General features: G+C 38.6%; 1 protein-coding gene across 1 annotated transcript in view; it reads right to left on the bottom strand.

Annotated features, from left to right (window-relative positions):
* The window catches only part of CUNH7orf31 (chromosome unknown C7orf31 homolog), a 41880-nt gene that overhangs the window by 11804 nt on the left and 10086 nt on the right, over positions 1 to 19990 (bottom strand). Inside the window, exons 3-6 of the mRNA XM_040259759.1 lie at positions 18958 to 19134; positions 12880 to 12951; positions 10726 to 10755; positions 2990 to 3171 (exon numbers count right to left, since the gene is read on the bottom strand). Of these exons, the coding sequence (XP_040115693.1) occupies positions 2990 to 3171; positions 10726 to 10755; positions 12880 to 12951; positions 18958 to 19134 (461 nt within the window). The remainder of the gene's footprint in view (positions 1 to 2989; positions 3172 to 10725; positions 10756 to 12879; positions 12952 to 18957; positions 19135 to 19990) is intronic.

Below are 19990 nucleotides of genomic sequence, written 5' to 3'. Positions count from 1 at the left end.
GGTCTTTTCAAATGAGTCAACTCTTCGCATCAAGTGGCCACTTCAACATCAGTCCTTCCAATGTATACCCAGGACTGATCTCCTTTAGGATGGACTGGTTGGGTCTCCTTGCAGTCCAGGGGACTCTCAAGAGTCTTCTCCAACAGTATGGTTCAAAGTCATCAATTGTTCAGTGCTCAGCTTTCTTTATAGTGCAACTCTCACATTCATACATGACTACTGGAAAAACCATAGCCTTGACTAGATGGACCTTTGTTAACAAAGTAATGTCTCTGCTTTTTAATATGCTGTCTAGGTTGGTCATAACCTTCCTTCCAAGGAGTAAGCATCTTTTAATTTCATGGCTGCAGTCACCATCTGCAGTGATTTTGGAGCCCAAAAAATAAAGTCAGCCACTGTTTCCACTGTTGCTCCATCTATTTGGCATGAAGTGATAGGACCAGATGTCATGATCTTACTTTTCTGAATGTTGAGCTTTAAGCCAACTTTTCACTCTCCTCTTTCACTTTCATCAAGAGGCTCTTTAGTTCTTCTTAACTTTCTGCCATAAAGGTGGTGTCATTTGCATAGCTGAGGTTATTGATATTTCTCCCTGTAATCTTGATTCCAGCTTGTGCTTCATCCAGCCCAGCGTTTCTCATGATGTACTCTGCATAGAAGTTAAATAAGCAGGGTGACAAAATACAGCCTTGACGTACTCCCTTTCCTACTTGGAACCAGTTGTTCCAAGTCCAGTTCTAACTGTTGCTTCCTGACCTCCATACAGATTTCTCAAGAAGCAGGTCTAGTGGTCTGTTATTTCCATCTCTTTCAGAATTTTCCACAGTTTATTGTGATCCACACAGTCAAAGGCTTTGGCATAGTCAATAAAGCAGAAATAGATGTTTTTCTGGAACTCTCTTGCTCTTTCCATGATCCAGCAGATGTTAGCAATTTGATCTCTGGTTCCTCTGCCTTTTCTAAAACCAGCTTGATCATCTGGAAGTTCACGGTTCATGTATTGCTGAAGCCTGGCTTGGATAATTTTGAGCATTACTTTACTAGCGTGTGAGATGAGTGCAATTGTGCGGTAGTTTGAGCATTCTTTGGCATTGCCTTTCTTAGGGATTGGAATGAAAACTGACTTTTTCCAGTCCTGTGGCCACTGCTGAGTTTTCCAAATTTGCTGGCATATTGAGTGAAGCACTTTCACAACATCATCATTCAGGATTTGAAACAGCTCTACTGGAATTCCATCACCTCCACTAGCTTTGTTTGTAATGATGCTTCCTAAGGCCCACTTGACTTCACATTCCAGGATGTCTGGCTCTAGGTGAGTGATCACACTATTGTGATTATCTGGGTCGTGATGATCTTTTTTGTACAGTTCTTCTGTGTATTCTTGCCACCTCTTCTTAGTATCTTCTGCTTCTGTTAGGTCCTATATTGAGCCCATCTTTGAGCCCTGTATTGAGCCCATCTTTGAGCCCTGTATTGAGCCCATCTTTGGGCTGTCCTGCATTGAGCCCATCTTTGCATGAAATGTAGGGATTGAGAAAATTAATTTAATTTGATGATTTACCTAATGAGATCATAAAAATTCCAACTGCTTAGATATCCTATACATATATACATCAGTTCAGTTCAGTCGCTCAGTCGTGTCCGACTCTTTGCGTCCCCATGAATCGCAGCACGCCAGGCCTCCCTGTCCATCACCAACTCCTGGAGTTCACTCAGACTCACGTCCATTGAGTCAGTGATGCCATCCAGCCATCTCATCCTCTGTCATCCCCGTCTCCTCCTGTCCCCAATCCCTCCCAGCATCAGAGTCTTTTCCAATGAGTCAGCTCTTCGCATGAGGTGGCCAAAGTACTGGAGTTTCAGCTTTAGCATCATTCCTTCCAAAGAAATCTCAGGGCTGATCTCCCTCAGAATGGAGTGGTTGGATACATGTGTGTGTATATATGTATATAGATATATATCTATATATATATTTAATATAGCTTTCACTACCTTTTATGGAATGATTCAGCATGCTATACACATACTAAAATCATTATATATAGCAAAGTATGTAATACAAGTAGTAGCTGCTAACACAATCTCTATTATCTATGAAGTAAGAATGAATATTCCATTTTACAGATTGTGAATTGGAGGCAGAGAAGTTAAGAAACTTTCCCATGGCCCGTGGTGAGTAAATGGCAGAGCCAGAATGCTACCCATGCAGTTGGGAGTCCATGCTCTTAAACACTCCACCATATCTTTCAAAATTTACTGCCTCCTAATACGATGCCGAGGTTGATATTGATCATGGCAGTATTCTCTTCTTAGACTGGGTCCAAATATTCATGTAGAGGAACTGCATTATAGTGTAGTTCTTGGGTCTTACCAAAGTTCATTCAACAGATATTTACCTCTGTCTGCCATGTCCCTCTTTTGTCATCTTCAGTTACCGGCCCTCTAGTATCTTGTCTTTCTCCATAGATTTATTCTCTGTTTTGAGTTGTCTAGTATGGGATAGAATCGATGGCTAGTGTACGAGCGTACTATCCTCTTTAGTGAAACATATCTGGGAAGACCCCAAGGTTTGCATCTGTGAAAAGACACTCCAGAGTTTTCAAAGGAATTGATTAAATTGATCTTATTACTTCCTGAGTCTTATTTCAATGATTTCAGTTTTATCACAACAGCTACACACATGTCTAGACTGAGCCTCTGAGCCAAATGTTGTCCCTTGTGCTGTTCACTTGAGCTAGAATGAAATTTGTCAAAGCTAAACCATACAGAGAATGGAAAGGAAATAAACATAGAAAATACAAGTAGAATACAAGCAACTAATTCTACATTTGGTTTCTGGTTATATCATCGGAAGCTCTGTAAAGAAAAGTAAAGAGCGTCTGCAGAGAATTTGATTTAGTCTGTAATGGGGTCCTTTGTTTAATTTTATTATTGAATAAACTTCAAATATAAAAAGAATGAATACTGTTCTGATTTGAAATCACATTACCTCTTGTCTTCAAAACTGTTGTATCATAAGGCTTTGTTGGCACCGTGGGAGGGAATGGCTGTTGGGTTCGGGCTTTAATGCCAGTATAGAGATCCTTGGGTGATGTAAAAGTCGGGAACATGGCTCCACGGGAGATGTGTGTATGGTACGGGTGTTCAATTGGATATGGGGAGCAGATTTCCCTGAGATTTAGTTGAGAAAACAAAACAGAATATAAAGAAGTGCAATGGAAAACACTTAATCATCCAATATTTATTGGGACTCTCCTTGTGGCAGTACTGTTCTAATCCCTGGTATATGACAGTGAGCCAAAGTCCTTATCCTCATGGAGTTAGCATTCTAGTGGAATAGATATCACAAAACATATGAAATTTTCTTAATTTTGCTAAATGAATAAAAAAACGTTATTTTAAGAATTAATCTCAAAAATATACAAGCAACTCCTGCAGCTCAATTCCAGAAAAATAAACAACTCAATCAAAAAATGGGCCAAAGAACTAAACAGACATTTCTCCAAAGAAGACAGACAGATGGCTAACAAACACATGAAAAGATGCTCAACATCACTCATTATCAGAGAAATGCAAATCAAAACCACAATGAGGTACCATTTCACGCCAGTCAGAATGGCTGCTATCCAAAAGTCTACAAGCAATAAATGCTGGAGAGGGTGTGGAGAAAAGGGAACCCTCTTACACTGTTGGTGGGAATGCAAACTAGTACAGCCACTATGGAGAACAGTGTGGAGATTCCTTAAAAAACTGGAAATAGAACTGCCATATGACCCAGCAATCCCACTTCTGGACATACACACTGAGGAAATCAGAATTGAAAGAGACATGTGTACCCCAATGTTCATCGCAACACTGTTTATAATAGCCAGGACATGGAAGCAACCTAGATGTCCATCAGCAGACGAATGGATAAGAAAGCTGTGGTACATATACACAATGGAATATTCAGTTCAGTTCAGTAGCTCAGTCGTGTCCGACTCTTTGCGACCCCATCAGTCGCAGCACGCCAGGCCTCCCTGTCCATCACCAACTCCCAGAGTTCACTCAAACTCATGTCCATCAGAGTAGGTGATGCCATCCAGCCATCTCATCCTCTGTCGTCCCCTTCTCCTCCTGCCCCCAATCCTTCCCAGCATCAGAGTCTTTTCCAGTGAGTCAACTCTTTGCATGAGGTGGCCAAAGTATTGGAGTTATTCAGCCATTAAAAAGAATACATTTGAACAAGTTCTAATGAGGTGGATGAAACTGGAGCCTATTATACAGAGGGAAGTAAGCCAGAAAGAAAAATACCAATACAGTATACTAATGCATATATATGGAATTTAGAAAGATGGTAACGATAACCTTATATGCGGGACAGCAAAAGAGACACGGATGTATAGAACAGTCTTTTGGACTCTGTGGGAGAGGGAGAGGGCAGGATGATTTGGGAGAACGGCATTGAAACATGTATATTATCATATGTGAAACAAATCACCAGTCCAGGTTCGATGCATGAGATGGGGTGCTCAGGGCTGGTGCACTGGGATGACCCAGAGGGATGGGATGGGGAGGGACGTGGGAGGGGTGTTCAGGATGGGGAACACATGTACACCCATGGTGGATTCATGGCAATGCATGGCAAAACCACTACAATATTGTAAAGTAATTAGCCTCCAATTAAAATAAATAAATTTATATTTAAAAAATAAAAAAATTGTAGTGAATTCTTTATCAGTGCATATATTTTGCTACTGATATAAAAATATGAAGTGGAAGATATATGAATTTTGTAGTTTTTGGAACACTACAGGAAGAATTTCTAGTTGCTTTCCATTTCTGCATTTTATTTTTAGAGAATCCCCATACTTCATTTTATGGAATCCTTTTAGGCATTCAATTTCAATGGGCAAAATGATCCCTTACCGTCTTGGACTCAACCAGGCCATCTGTTTCTTTAAGCAATCAATCAACAAAATATACTGCCTGTTTATCTACACAGTGTACATAGTACTGTTTAGAGATCAAAAAGCCAAAAATAGCTAGTATACTGAATGAAAAAAAAAAACAACCCAACAATTTAAAAAGACAACAGGGATACAATTTTCTTCTCATTTGAAGAACAAGCAGAGTTCTAACAAGAACTAGCAGAGGTTTAGAAAAAACTGTGTGAGAGTTATTTAAATTAGAGAATCAAAATTAGGAAGTCCAAGGCACAGAGAAGTGTTATATATAAGTAGAAAATACAGTTTTAAAACACGTTGAAATCTTCATCTCGAATTTCTAGTCTTCAGAACTGTGAGACCATAAATTTGTTTGTTTGTTTTTTTCCCCAGCAAATATAACCAGATAATTCAGACCTCCAATAGAGCGTATGCAAACTGAAAAGAAAACACGCTCCAGGAGTACAGGTGCTCCGGGCTTTTATGGGAGAAGAGCTAGGGAAAGGGTTTGAAAGTTGAACTGCATTTCTAGTGCTCACAGTGAGAACTCACAGAAATTACGGGAAGGCTGTGTGATGTCTGTATTTACCAGGCTGAAATAAATGCATAGGTTATGCCACAAATGTTTATGTGAAAGTCTTGTTACTGAAATTTTTCTATCACTATTTTCCATCTAAGTATTGGCAGGATTTATATAATAGCTTTTGCAAGTTCCTATGGATGGTGTGACTATGAAAGAATGAGAATAATTTCTATAAGAAACATTTTTAAATGTTTCATTGCTTTTGCGTCATAGGACATTTTTCAATAGCAGTCATTTTTGGTTAGTTTGGCCATCTGTTCTCATCACCCTGATTCAAACCTCTACTGAATTCAGCCGCCCTGGCATCTTGGTGGGCTCTCTGAAATACCTCATAGCTTAAGATTCTTAACAAGTTCCTGGTCTCTTACGGACACCACAAGAAGTTAAGATTGATTTGTAAGAGAAAAAGCCTAGACTTCGGGCATAAATCATTTGGGAGGCCAGTCAGCTATTTTTTTTTGTGTGTAAAGTGGCCTGGTTTCCTTGCCCTTGTGGCAGGCTCTCCCACTTGAAGACACTTTTGGATCTGGTACGGCATTATTTTATTGCTAGCCACTGAACACTAGTCCAGTTTATAAGTGCCACATCGTTACTGGACAGCCTGGAACAAGGTATAAGGTCATCAACTCTATGACGACATGAGGACACAGAAGCAGGACAGTCCTGGATTCCAGCTAACTGATGTCCCTGGGAATCATGAAAACACAGAAGTAGTGACTGCTCTTTCACTGTAGCAATACTGGTTGTACTTCATTTTATATGCTATGCAATGATTGTCATTTCTTCTAGATAAATACTTCCAGTGCCTGCTTCAATGGTTCTATAGTGAACTATGTCCCCTTTGTAAGAGGAATTAATTTCTTACCATTATGCTTGAATGTAAGTGAGCATTTAAAGTTTGAGCAAATAAAGCAGGAACAAACATGTTTGTGCTCATGGAGAGTGTCCAGTCTGCTTGAGTCAGGTAAGGCTGGAGTTTCCTGTAGGCTAGTAAAACCTACGTTCTAAGGGAGCGTTTTGTTCAAGGCACATGCAAAGCCTTGAGGGGTTGGCTCATTCACCTTCAGGTAGGGCACTCAGGAAGCAGGGGACCTGGATGAGAAACAAAGAGATCCTAGGGACAGTGAGGAATGAATGAGAAAGGCTGGGCTTCTAATACTGTCCGATAGCCAGGAGACCTGAGTCATAAAACATACTGGGAAGAATGGTTAATGGAGTAAATTAAATGCAGTAATTGTCTTAGTGCTAATTAACTTTTCATGTATGTAACTTTTCTGGGTAGAAAATTTATTTTGATTCTTCTGGGTTCTTTCCAGGATGTACCAGGTTGAGCTGAGGTGTAAGAACCAGTGGGAATGTGGAATTAGTGGGATTAAATTTGGAACTTCTGTTACCATTTCCCATGGACTTGATGTGGTTTAAGGAAATGTGGTTATGAGTATTTCAAAAAATGGTCTTATCTGCTCCCTGTTCCTAGAAAATATCCCAGTAAGCCATCTTGGAAGGTCCTCAGACATTGTAACTACTACATGAGTAGGAATTATGCTCAGAGAACTTGGCCTTTAAATGTTAACTACAATGACAGTAAAACACATGCCAGGCCCTCTGCTAACTGCTTTCTCTACATTCTTTCTGAGAGAATAATCTGCTGATAAGTATTTAGCTCCAGGTCAGAGGCCAGGGCAAGGCGACCCCATGTGTTACTAATTTGATATTGGTAAGAACTTCCTGAACAAAAGTCATTACATTTCTTTTCATTATATCTTGTTTTTGTCACAGAGACACCAGAAAGCAGAGATTAATTTGTTAATTTAGAAAATAAATTCTAAAGAGTTTGCTGTTGTGCTCTGTGTGTGTATTCAGTTGTGTCCGATTCTTTGCAACCCTATGGACTGTAAATCACAAAAAAGAATCACAAGAATTTGATAAGCTTTTTCCTTCTGAGATTGGTCCTCTTAATAGAAAGTAAAATTGCAAAATGTGTATCTGTAGTTCTTAGGATCTTTTGGTTTGGGGTGTGGCCTGGATTTTGGCTTTGTGTAGAAGGGGTAAAAGTAGGACTAGGAAGGTAGCGAGGGGCCCCCATTAATTATCATCACTTAGGATTAAGGCAAAACTTTTTTCCCTTCAGATTCTAGTAATATATATTTCCTAGCAAACAGTATTAAGTTATATCTGGTAATGATTTAAGAAAATGTTTTTTACTTTTAAGACCTGAAAGCTGTGGACTCTGTGTTTCTTGAGTTGAGGTATATTATGGAATTTCATTTAATATCTTGTATATATGTTATTTTTGTTAGTTAAAAAATTGCAAATTATACCCTCAACTAAATTTTCAAGTTGTAACCCATTCAAGTTTTGAGTACCAATGACCAGAATGTGTATTTATTCCTTTAAACTAAGACTGTGTAGAAAATAATTATATTCCTGTTACATTAAATGATTTATAAATATTACTTTTCATTTTGTGTCCATAAATAGAGAAGAAATAATAAGGAAAAGGCAGACTATCAAACACTCACTTAACTACATACACATTTAAATAAAAGAATTCAGTTTCTCTTTGCCTAATTCAGATAGAGGCATGAGCTATCTCTGGACTCTGCCCTATTGAGCAGCTCTACCAAGATTTTTATCAACACACTACACAGCTCTTCCAAGGGGATGTTTGAAGAGTTGAGGTCAAAGGAAGAAGAGACTTTGGAACTTATCAGGCTATGAGGTCATATGGCAGACAGTGGAGAGGAACTAAAAAGCCTCTTGATGAAAGTGAAAGTGCAGAGTGAAAAAGTTGGCTTAAAGCTCAACATTCAGAAAATGAAGATCATGGCATCTGGTCCCATCACTTCGTGGGAAATAGATGGGGAAACAGTGGAAACAGTGTCAGACTTTATTTTTTTGGGCTCCAAAATCACTGCAGATGGTGACTGCAGCCATGAAATTAAAAGACGCTTACTCCTTGGAAGAAAAGTTATGACCAACCTAGATAGCATATTCAAAAGCAGAGACATGACTTTGCCAACAAAGGTCCGTCTAGTCAAGGCTATGGTTTTTCCAGTAGTTATGTATGGATGTGAGAGTTGGACTGTGAAGAAGGCTGAGTGCCGAAGAATTGATGCTTTTGAACTGTGGTGTTGGAGAAGACTCTTGAGAGTCCCTTGGACTGCAAGGAGATCCAACCAGTCCATTCTGAAGGAGATCATCCCTGGGATTTCTTTGGAGGGAATGATGCTGAAGCTGAAACTCCAGTACTTTGGCTACCTCATGCGAAGAGTTGACTCATTGGAAAAGACTCTGATGCTGGGAGGGATTGGGGGCAGGAGGAGAAGAGGATGACAGAGGATGAGATGGCTGGATGGCATCACGGACTCGATGGACATGAGTCTGAGTGAACTCCAGGAGTTGGTGATGGACAGGGAGGCCTGGCATGCTGTGATTCATGGGGTTGCAAAGAGTCGGACACGACTGAGCGACTGAACTGAACTGAAGGTCATATGAGGAAAAAAATAAAACCAACAAAAAAGGACTACTTTTTGTTTTTCATGTCACAAAGAGAATTTGAAAAGTCCAAAACAGAGGTCTTCATATAGTTGTTTTTTAAAAAAGAAAACCCCAAAGAACCTAGACTTTACTTTTAATAGCCTTTTGAGCAGATCTTTGCTTTAACTGGAATGCAATTTTTAAATGCCAGCTTAGTATTTCCAGTTCAGATTGATAGGAACTCCAACAGCATCAGGGACACCAAGCACTCAGATAGTGGATTCTAATACCATTCTCCAGTGGAAGGAGCTGGGCTCCTTGGAGAAATGGCTGGTACTAAACCTGGGGCAGGACATAAACAGGATGAGCCTGGAGCATCTTGTACTCCAGAAGCATCATGGAGCATTTTGTACTGCCAGAAAGTAAGGAAATGCTAAAAGAAAAAGCCCCACAGTGATAAGTGATGAACTACTTAAAAACAAAGAAACAAACAGAAAAATAAACCCAAACCCCTCATACACAATGCCCCCAATGATAGGGGTATGGGCATAGAAGCCAACTGAAAGAGCTCTTGTGGCCAATTTGAATGACAAAATAAAGTAGTACAGTACTGGTACTAAAGTATTGAGTACAAAATAAAATCCATGAGTCTATACTGGTTAAATAAGTGATTAAATAAATGAGGAGGAATAGACACATTTCCCTTACAAAACAATACCAAATAATTTATGCAGATACCCTGCCTTCAAGGAGGTGGAGTTTAATTCCAGACTTTTAAGTGTGGGCTACACATAGTGATTTTCTTCTAAAGAGTGTAGGATGGGAAAAGGAGAAAAAAAGGTTAACTGCACACTGGGGGAACCTCATAAATACCACATCAGCTAGGTAATCAAGGTTACCATCAACAGTGATAAGTTATGCATTGGATAGGATATGATGAAAATGGCAGTTTACCTCTGTGGTCCTCCTCCCTAAGACATACTACTATAATCTAATCATGAGGAAAACACCAGACAAATCCTGATTGGGGGACATTCTACAAAATACCTGACAGATAATCATCAAAACTATTGAGGTCATTTAAAGTATTTATTTTTATTTGCCTTGTGCCAGGTCTTTGTTGCAGCACATGGGATCTAGTTTTCCTGTCCAGGGATTGAACCCTTTGCACTGGGGGCACCAAGTCTTAGCCACTGGACCACTAAGAAAGTCCCCTGAGGTAATTTAAAAAAAAAAAAAAAGGGAAGTCTGAGGAACTGTCAAAGCCACAAGAAGCCTATGGAGACATGACTACTAAAGGTACTGTGGTGTCCTGGATAGGATCCCGGAATAGCAAAAGGACATTAGGGGAAAATTGAGGAAATCTACAGAATACTAATGCACCACTATTGGCTCATTAATAGGACAAAGGTACCATACTAATATAAGGTATTATAATAGGGGAAACTGGGTCTGAGGCAAATAGGAAATCTCTGTACTATTTTCCCAATAATTTTGTAAATATAAAATAGTACTAAATTTAAAAGTTTACTTTAAAAAAATCAGTCGAGAATATAATTGGGGGAAATCAGTAATGCTGTTATTTTGGACTTGTATCAGCCTCTTCTCTTGCCTGATTAAGAAAAAAAAAAAAAACTATGAAAAGTATAACTTGTCCTTACACTGTCTAAGACACATAGATGGCCAACATTTTTTTCTTGATTATAACAGGGAAGCAAACTATAGTTGTCTACTTACCCTACTGTTGAATTAGGTGGTTTGGGCAGCCTAGAATAAAAACAGGAAACAAATCCTAATTTATATTAAGGACTTTTAAAAGCTCACATTTCTATTAGCAACTTGCTTAAGAATAAAGAAGTATCCCATTTGCAAACTACAGAGTCTTTATGATACTGATTAACTTACTGGAACACTGAGTATTAACCAGACAGATATGATATTATCATACCTCAGTTGTCTGTTGGTCAATTTTTTCCATTACGCTTATTCTAACTTCAGCCCCACTCACCACTTGTTCTGCATTTCTAACTTATTCTAATGATAATAGAGCCTTAGTTCTTACTGACTTCACGCTCATAGGCAGAACACTGAAGTGCTCTGAGGTAGCCTGACACCATGCATGTGGTGCAATTATATGACCTAAAGTGACCTGAGTGTGGCCTGGCTGGAAAAAACATATAAGTACAGTGTGTGCTTTGCCCCTTTGCCCAGAATTACTCACCTCTCATGAGAGTAAATGTTGCCCAGTTGCAGAGAGGCTAGAACAAAACTGAACAAGTTCTCAGGGGCATGCCTTTCTGAATCACTTCATTATTAGAAGGTTGTATATTTACTAATTGCTCTGAGCTCTACGTGCCAAGAAATAACACTACAGCCTAGGGACAAAGTCCACACTAGAGAAGGACTGTCATCAACTTTCATTGGATTTCAGCAATTAGTTTCAGCCTACACAAATATTTCTGAAATATTTCAGTTATGAAGAATGAACAGAATGCTATCAGTCAATAGTAAAGGCAGTAAAATTGAATATACGGTTTGCTTTTTTATATGTTCCTCTATCTAGAAAGTGGTACACAAGCCATATAATTTTATTAGTCTATAATGTATTGTAAACACACAATCCACATGCACTTTAAAAGGTTTATGTCTTTATTTGGACTCTAAGTTTGTTGGAACTAAAAAAAAAGCATGCCTTCCAGTTAAATTTCTGGTTGAGTAGGGGATGGAAAGCAATGAATATAAGAATTTATGAGATCAAGAGCTACCAGATTGACTGTTATATATGAAACATTAAATCAGCATTTAAGATTTTTCTCATTTAGCTGATTTTGACAAGTACTTATCTAAAATTAATTTGATTCAACATGGAAAAAATTGTGTGTGTGTGTGTGTATGTGTATAACTGAAATCACTTTGCTATACACTTGAAACTAATACAACATGGTAAATGAACTATACTTCAATTAAAAAAACAAAATGGAAAAATAAGAATAAAAATTTTAAAAGAAAAGCTTTCTTAAAAATTCAAAGTTTGAAAGGATAAAGTGAAAATAAAAAATGCTCAGAGACACGAATTCCTTGACCTGAACCTATCCATGATTTTACTGCCACTCTCTACTTTTCAATTTATTAATCCCAAAGGGAAAAAGGCCTAGCAACCACAAATTTCATAACTCTTTTGGCTCCCTCTTGTGGCTGAACTCTATATTAACTTATGACCTATAAACAGAACTAATATTAGTATTTTCATTTTTACATCAGTGTGTCAGTATTTTCTCTGAAAATTACAAAGTAGGCCTTTGTAATATATATAACAAACTATTTCAATGAGCGAAAATTAATATACTAGAAAATAATTCCTCTAAGGAAAGAGTGAATTAAGTATTCTTTATCCAAAAGAGAAACTTACAGAGTAATTTTATTAAGAGTTATTTGTAGGTTCTCATAACAAAGCACTTTCATAAAATTCTGATTAAAATTTTTATTGAGGGCACTCGGGCTTTTTCTATGACCCTCTTAAGAAATGTAACAGATTCTTATTAGATTGAATAACAAAGTCAAAGGCAGGGAAATGGGTCAAGAGGACCTGTATGAATCTTTTTTTTTTTTTGTATGAATCTTTTTGAACGTTACTATTCCATCTTTCCAATTTTTTTTTTGTTTAAATGCAACAAACTATTAGTAGATTTTAGTCTATTTATTTTATTCTTGTTCTTTTGGTCTTGGTTTCTATAGTCAATGATCTCTATTTTAAAAAAGGAAGACTTTTGTTTTTCTAGAAGTTCCCTAGACTTAAGGAAAATTTTGGGACTATTAAAATTTTGCATATGACTCATTTCCATTTAAAAATGTTATTTGATTTCACAAAAGAAAAAGAAACCTCAAACTTACAAAGAATCATTTCCGTAGATGTCACTTTTTTTGTTCTGTGACAAATAATAAAATTGTTCAATAGGAAGCTTTCTGAAAAGAAAGAAAAGATTAAATTGGACATCTTTTTAATAGCAGTGTAATGTGAGATAGTAAAAGATAAACAGACGAATACAACCATGTATACGTTAATTCAGTATATGAAAAGATGGCATTTTAAATCAGTGGGAAAAGGCTTATTTTTTAATAAACAATGCAGGAAAAATTCACTAGCCATTTGGAAAAAAGGACTTCAACTTCATACTATTCAAAGAGATAATTTCAGATGGATTAAAAATCTAAGGAATTGGTGAAAAGCATACAAATATTTAAAAAATATAGGAATATGTTTTTTTCTTGGTGGTAGGGAAAACATTTTAAATAAGATTCTTAAAAACTCAAAAATCAAAAGGAAATTTGACAACATCAAATGAAAAATTTTTCAAAAGGGCTTCCCTGGTGGCTCAGTGGTAAAGAATCCGTCTGTCAATGCAGGTGACATGGGTTCGAGTCCTGATCTGGAAGATCCCACATGCTGAGGAGCAACTAAGCCCATGCACCCCGACTACTGCGCCTGTGCTCCAGAGCCTAGGAGTCGCAACGACTGAGCCCACAGGCTGCAACTACTGCAGCCTGCATGTCCTAGAGCCTGTATTCCACAAGAGTGTGTATGTGTTAGTTGCTCCGTTGTGTCCAACTCTTTGCGACCCCATGGACTGTAGCACACCAGGCTCCTCTGTCCATGGAATTCTTTGCAACAAGAGAAGCCACCGCAATGAGAAGCCCATGCACCACAACTAGAAAGTAGTGCCCACTTGCCAAAAGTAGAAAAAAGCCTGTGCAGCACAGCCAGCACAGCCAAAAATAAATAATAGAAAAAAAAATTTTTTAAGATAAGGAGAATTTATAAAAAAATTTAAGACATTATAAAAAAGCTCAAATAAAACAAAGATTAGAAAAAATATTTATAATAGATACATATGGAGTTAATATCCAGAACATAAAGAACCAGTAAGAATCTATAGCTAAAAGACAAGCAATAAAAATGAGCAAAAAATAAGAACAGAAAGGAAATATAAACAGTCAAAAATAAGAAAACAAATGTAAGAAAAAAGTGCTCAGTCTAATCAGAGAAATGCATTCTGATGATCAAGATAAACTTTTTATTCTTTAGATAGGCAAAAATTATACAGTTTGATAATGTTAGTACAGTTGGCTAAGAATATGGCAAAATGGATACTTTTAGATACTACTCTGGGAATATAAAGCATTTGGGGGCTAAAATTAAAAATAATTCATATATTATGATCCATAACTTCTACTTAGAATTTTCCCTGGAGAAACTTTGTGTATTGAGTTCAAGGAAGCCTGTATAAAGATATTCATACATTTAGTTAATACAAAAGAAGAAAAAGAAAATACAAGAATGGCTAAATAATTTAATACATCCATACTGTGGAACACTATGAGAAATTTAAAGAATCAGATTATATCCATATTTACAATCTTTAGATTGCAGTTTTAGGTTCATGGCAAGGTTGAGAGATTTGAAGGTAGAGAGATTATCAAATACCCTTTAACTCACACGTGCTTCAGTTCAGTTCAGTTCAGTTGCTCAGTCGTGTCCGACTCTCTGTGACCCCATGAATCCCAGCACGCCAGGCCTCCCTGTCCATCACCAACTCCCGGAGTTCACTCAAACTCATGTCCATTGAGTCGGTGATGCCATCCAGCCATCTCATCCTCTGTTGTCCCCTTCTCCTCCTGCCCCCAATCCCTCTCAGCATCAGGGTCTTTTCCAATGAGTCAACTCTTTGCATGGGGTGGCCAAAGTACTGGAGTTTCAGCTTTAGCATCAGTCCTTCCAGTGAACACCCAGGACTGATCTCCTTTAGGATGGACTGGTTGGATCTTAGCCCCCCCCATTATTAACATCTCTCACAAGAGTGGTACATTTGCTAGGATTGATGAACTTCCACTGACACATCATTATCACCTGAAGTCCATAGTTACCATGGCCTTCATTCTTGGCGCTTGTGATATTCTAATATATACTGTACTGCTGAACTCAGTTTCTTTTGAACACCCATCCTACATCTCATCTACCCAATGTAGACTCCAAAATACTCGCTTTCTCAGTCTTTGAGATTGGTCCTAGAGTGTGAGGGTTATTCTTACCCCACAAGAATGCTCACCAACAGAATCTCACAACTGAGGATGTTCTCAATTAGGTAGATACTTTGTGGGCATCCGTCAGGCTTTCTCCAGTCACCTGGTGCTTTCTCAGTGCCTTCATAAACTAAATTATTACAGGGGCAGGAACAGAAGTTCTCATGTATGAACTCAGCAACATGAAACTCCCCTTCATCATAACTGGCCTGGCTACATTTGAGTTTACCAGAAGAAGTTACCTACCAATCCTAAGTAATTCATAGAGAAAAATCTCCCTGGGTGTACTAGTCACCCACCTGGTGGGTGGTTGACTACATTAAACCCCTGCATCATGAAAGATGACTTATTCTCACAGGAACCTCTAACTAAGGATTTCCCTTTCCTCCTCACTACATTGCTGCCAGTTACATCATCAATGGAATGTAACTAAATGCCTTATTCACTACATGATATCTTAAACAGTATTACTCTTGACTAAGAGTATATTGCTACTGCTACTGCTAAGTCACTTCAGTCGTGTCCAGCTCTGTGTGACCCCATAGACGGCAGCCCACCAGGCTCCCCCATCCCTGGGATTCTCCAGGCAAGAACACTGGAATGGGTTGCCATTTCCTTCTCCAATACATGAAAGTGAAAAGTGAAAGGGAAGTTGCTCAGTCGTGTCCGACTCTTCACAACCCCATGGGCTGCAGCCTACCAGGCTCCTCCATCCATGGGATTTTCCAGGCGAGAGTACTATTAGTCAAGGGTTATTTAGTTTATGAAGCCACCGGGTGACTGGAGAAAGCCTGACGGATGCCCACAGAGTATCTACCTAATTGAGAACATCCTCAGTTGTGAGATTCTGTTGGTGAGCATTCTTGTGGGGTAAGACTAACCCTCACTAAGTAATACTCTTGACAATTAATCACAAAAAGAAATAAGGCACTGGTTGAATTGAAAAGATTCACTGGCCTTGTCATATTTACAGAATGCTGGAATAGACTATTGATGACTCAGCTATGGCTCAGTGTTGTCCTGAAGAGTGTGGCACATGCTCTGAACTGGTGATCAATAAATACTTTTCTCTGTAACCAGAATACATGGTCTAAAAAGTACGAGGGGAAGTGGGAGTGATGCCCCTCACGGTTTTTATTACACTTGAGAAAATTTTTACTTCCTCCCCAGCCACCTTGAGCTTTGCTCATTTAGAGGTTAAGGGAGAAATACTACCACCAGACAACAGAACAATGGTCCCACTGAACTGGAAGCTGAACTGATGATGTAATCTGGGGCTCCTTATGACTCTGGAGAAAACAGGCAAGGAAGAATTATTCCAAGTAGGCTGGGATTATAGATCCTAAATGTGAAGGGCAACAGGACTGCCACTATACCATGCTGGGGAAAAGGAGTATTTCTAGAACCGGGAGTATCTTTTAGACACCTCCTAACATAGCTCCCTGGAGAAGGCAATGGCACCCCACTCCAGTTCTCTTGCCTGGAAAATCCTATGGACGGAGGAGCCTGGTAGGCTGCAGCCCATGGGGTCACAAAGAGTCGTACAAGACTAAGCGACTTCAATCTCACTTTTCATTTTCATGCACTGGAGAAGGAAATGGCAACCCACTCCAGTGTTCTTGCCTGGAGAATCCCAGGGATGGGGGAGCCTGGTGGGCTGAGGTCTCTGGGGTTGCACAGAGTTGGACACCACTGAAACGACTTAGCAGCAGCAGCAGCAGCAACATAGCTCCCAGTGGCATAAAATTCATAGAACAGAGTAGTAGCTGCGCAAGGCAGAATCGCTAACAGCTTAATTTTTTTTGTTTTGTTTTTTAAGATTTACTTATTTATTTTGCTGTGTTGGGTCTTTGTTGTGTGGGGCTACTCTCTGGTTGTGGTGTGCAGGCTTCTCATTGCAGTCGCTTTTCTTGTCTCACAGCACAGACTCTCGGGCATGTGGGCTTCAGTACTTGGGGCTTCCAGGTTCTAGAGCACAGGCTCAGTTGTGGCCCATGGGCTTAGTTCCTCCTTGTCACATGAGATCTTCCCTGATCAGGGATCAAACTCGTGTCTCCTGCACTGGCAGGCAGATTCTTTACCACTGAGCCACCAGGGAAGCCCCAAGGGAAGCTTAGAAATCTTTCAGGAACAAAATTTGGGTTTGCTCCACCAGGTAAAGGCTTCCCACATGGCTCAGACAGTGAAAAGAATCTGTCTGTAATACAGGAGACCTGGGTTTGATCCCTGGGTCAGGAAGATCCCCTGGAAAGGAAATGGCAACTCACTCCAGTATTCTGGCCTGGAGAATTCCATGGACAGAGGAGCCTGGTGGGCTACAGTCCATGGGATCACAAAGAGTCAGACATGGTTGAGCGACTAATACACACACACACACACACACACATACCAGGTAATAAATTCCTGCGGGCTGAGGGCAAGGGAACTTGAAATATTTTTAAGAGATAAATATGATAATGATAAAATTTAAATGATAAAAATGATAACGTTTAACACAAAAGGGTGTGACAAGAACCGAATATATTAACCTGCATTTCTGAGTCAGGAGTGATTAACATTCTAATTGGAACAAATATTTCCTTTCCCAAGTATCCTAGGGCTGCATTCCATAAGACACTAAGACTTCTTTCTCATAAGAAGCTAGTCTTTTGCTTTCTTTTTACACACTATAATTCTGAATATACTTCTAAGTCTTTTAGAATATTGTACATTTTTTAATATACAAATTCTGGGGACCAGAACTATAAACTCCATGAGGAGCTATACCTTAATCTCAACAATGCTTGCTATATTCAAATGACTGAATAAATGAATGGCTGGAATGAGTGAATGAATGAACAAATGAAAAGAATGTGGACTATGGAGTTAAATAAACCCAGATTCAAATCCCCATTCTGAAACTTCATATTGTCTGACCCAAGGAAAGGTACTGAGCCTCTTGGGTCTCTATTGTAAAACCAGGATAACAATTTCCACTTTACTAAGATATTAAAAATCCATATTATATTATAAAGTAAGTTCCACGAGAGTGGGGGCTTAAACAAATTTGTTGAATGAACTGATGAACTTGAGGTCCTATCTTCATTGTGTCAATATTTGCATCTTTCCAATTGGACTTTTCATTTGTCTGCTTTTTATTACTTTACTGAGGCTTTCATAAGGCTACCGCATGTCTCTATTGGTATTGTTTTCCTCTTTAGCTGTGGCCTATTTATTTAACTGCTTTAGAATAAAAAACTAGTTAGCTAGATTGTCAGTAAACTAGGTAGCCAGGATTGTTAGATAAAATAGGAGTTAGCGGGCTCTGTGTGGAGAAGCTTCAATGGATTTTGTTTTGAATAAATTTCATACTTAGTAGTTAATGTTGTGACATTTAATTTACTGCTCAGATTTTCTGTGTGTGTGCTTTATCTTCAGATTTAACTGGCCTTTGAATAAATTTGCTGAAAGGGTAACTTTAAGACATAAATGATGATTGAAATATTTTAATACTTGAAAACAATGCCCATTAGATCCTAATGACTATAGATGGTTTTAAAAAAATAGAATTCAAAAGTCAACAACATTTGTAGAAATTAGGCCATCTATTTGCTCAAGCCAAAAAAATTAATCTCTCTAAGGAATGTTACTTAGTTTTAGATAAAATATGATTAGTAAGGGGATTAGATTAATCAAATTTTTTGATCACATAAACATCTCTAAGGAGAGCAAAGATATTTATATTTTTTACTGACTTCACAATTAGAAATTATATAATTAGTGTTCCCATCTGTATCTTTTCATAAATAATAAAAGTTTAGAAGTAGATTTAATTTAACAAAGGACTCACAATAGAAATACAGAAAACTGAATAACAATGACCTCTATGTGAGGGACTGAAAGTTTATTTACCTTGGCCAGATTTCTCCACCAAATCCATAATGCTGATGTCCTTTGCCCATGACTCTAGGAGGTTCACATTTCGGCCTGTGTTCCTCAGGGAGCGAAATGGGTATCATCCCTCCATATTCCCTTTCAGCGCCCCATGGAAGCCTACATCGTTGGAGTGACTGTCTTAATGTCTGATACCTGCATAAAAAGAGATTTTTGAAATATTAATGGGTTCAGAGTGGAATGCTAGGGTCTGAATGTTTGTGTCCTTCCTGCCCCCAAACTTATGTATTTAAATCCTAATGTCCAATGTGACGATATTAAAAAGGTGGGATCTTCAGGAAGTGACTAGGTCAGGAGGAGCAGTCATGAATGGGACTAATGCTCTTGTAAGAGAGATTTCAGAGAGCTTGTTAGCACTTCTACAATGTGGAAGTAAGCTAGAGTGAGAAGGACCTTGTTAGAAATACAAATTCTCTGGCTCCATCCCAGATCCAGGAATCAGAATTAGTGGGTGCAGTGAGGTGTTGAGTCCTATAATCTGTTTTTCTTTATTTTTTAATTGGAGGAAAATTGCTTTACCATGCTGCATTGGTTTCTGCCATACAACAGTGTGAATCAGTCACAATTTTATATATATATATATATATATATATATCTCCCCTCCCTCCTGAGCCTCCCTTTCCTCTCCCCATCCCACCCCTTTAAGCTGTAATCTGTTTGAAACAAGCCCTCCAGATGATTCCTTTGCATGCTAAACTTTAGAAGTACTGACCTATTCAACAAATTACCTTCCATAGAAAATAGTTCTCCAATTGTTCCACCCTTTACAACTATACCATTTGGTAGGTTGAAGACACGGAAATTTCCTAAATTGGCTGGTAGGGCTAGTCTCATCTTAAAAACTGGTAGTTCAGATGACTTTCTCTGCTCTTTCTCAACAAGGGAATGAAGGGCCAGGACACATATTCACTGTTGTAAAAATGCTTCACAGGAAGTACTCAATGGATGTCTGTGAAATGAATTGCATGCCTGAGCAAATGAAAAAGGCCAA

Source organism: Oryx dammah, unplaced genomic scaffold, assembly GCF_014754425.2.
Source record: "Oryx dammah isolate SB20612 unplaced genomic scaffold, SCBI_Odam_1.1 HiC_scaffold_18, whole genome shotgun sequence".
NCBI lineage: Eukaryota > Metazoa > Chordata > Mammalia > Artiodactyla > Bovidae > Oryx > Oryx dammah.
The sequence above is the reverse complement of the archived record's forward strand: the minus strand, read 5'-3'. Positions and strand labels throughout refer to the sequence as shown.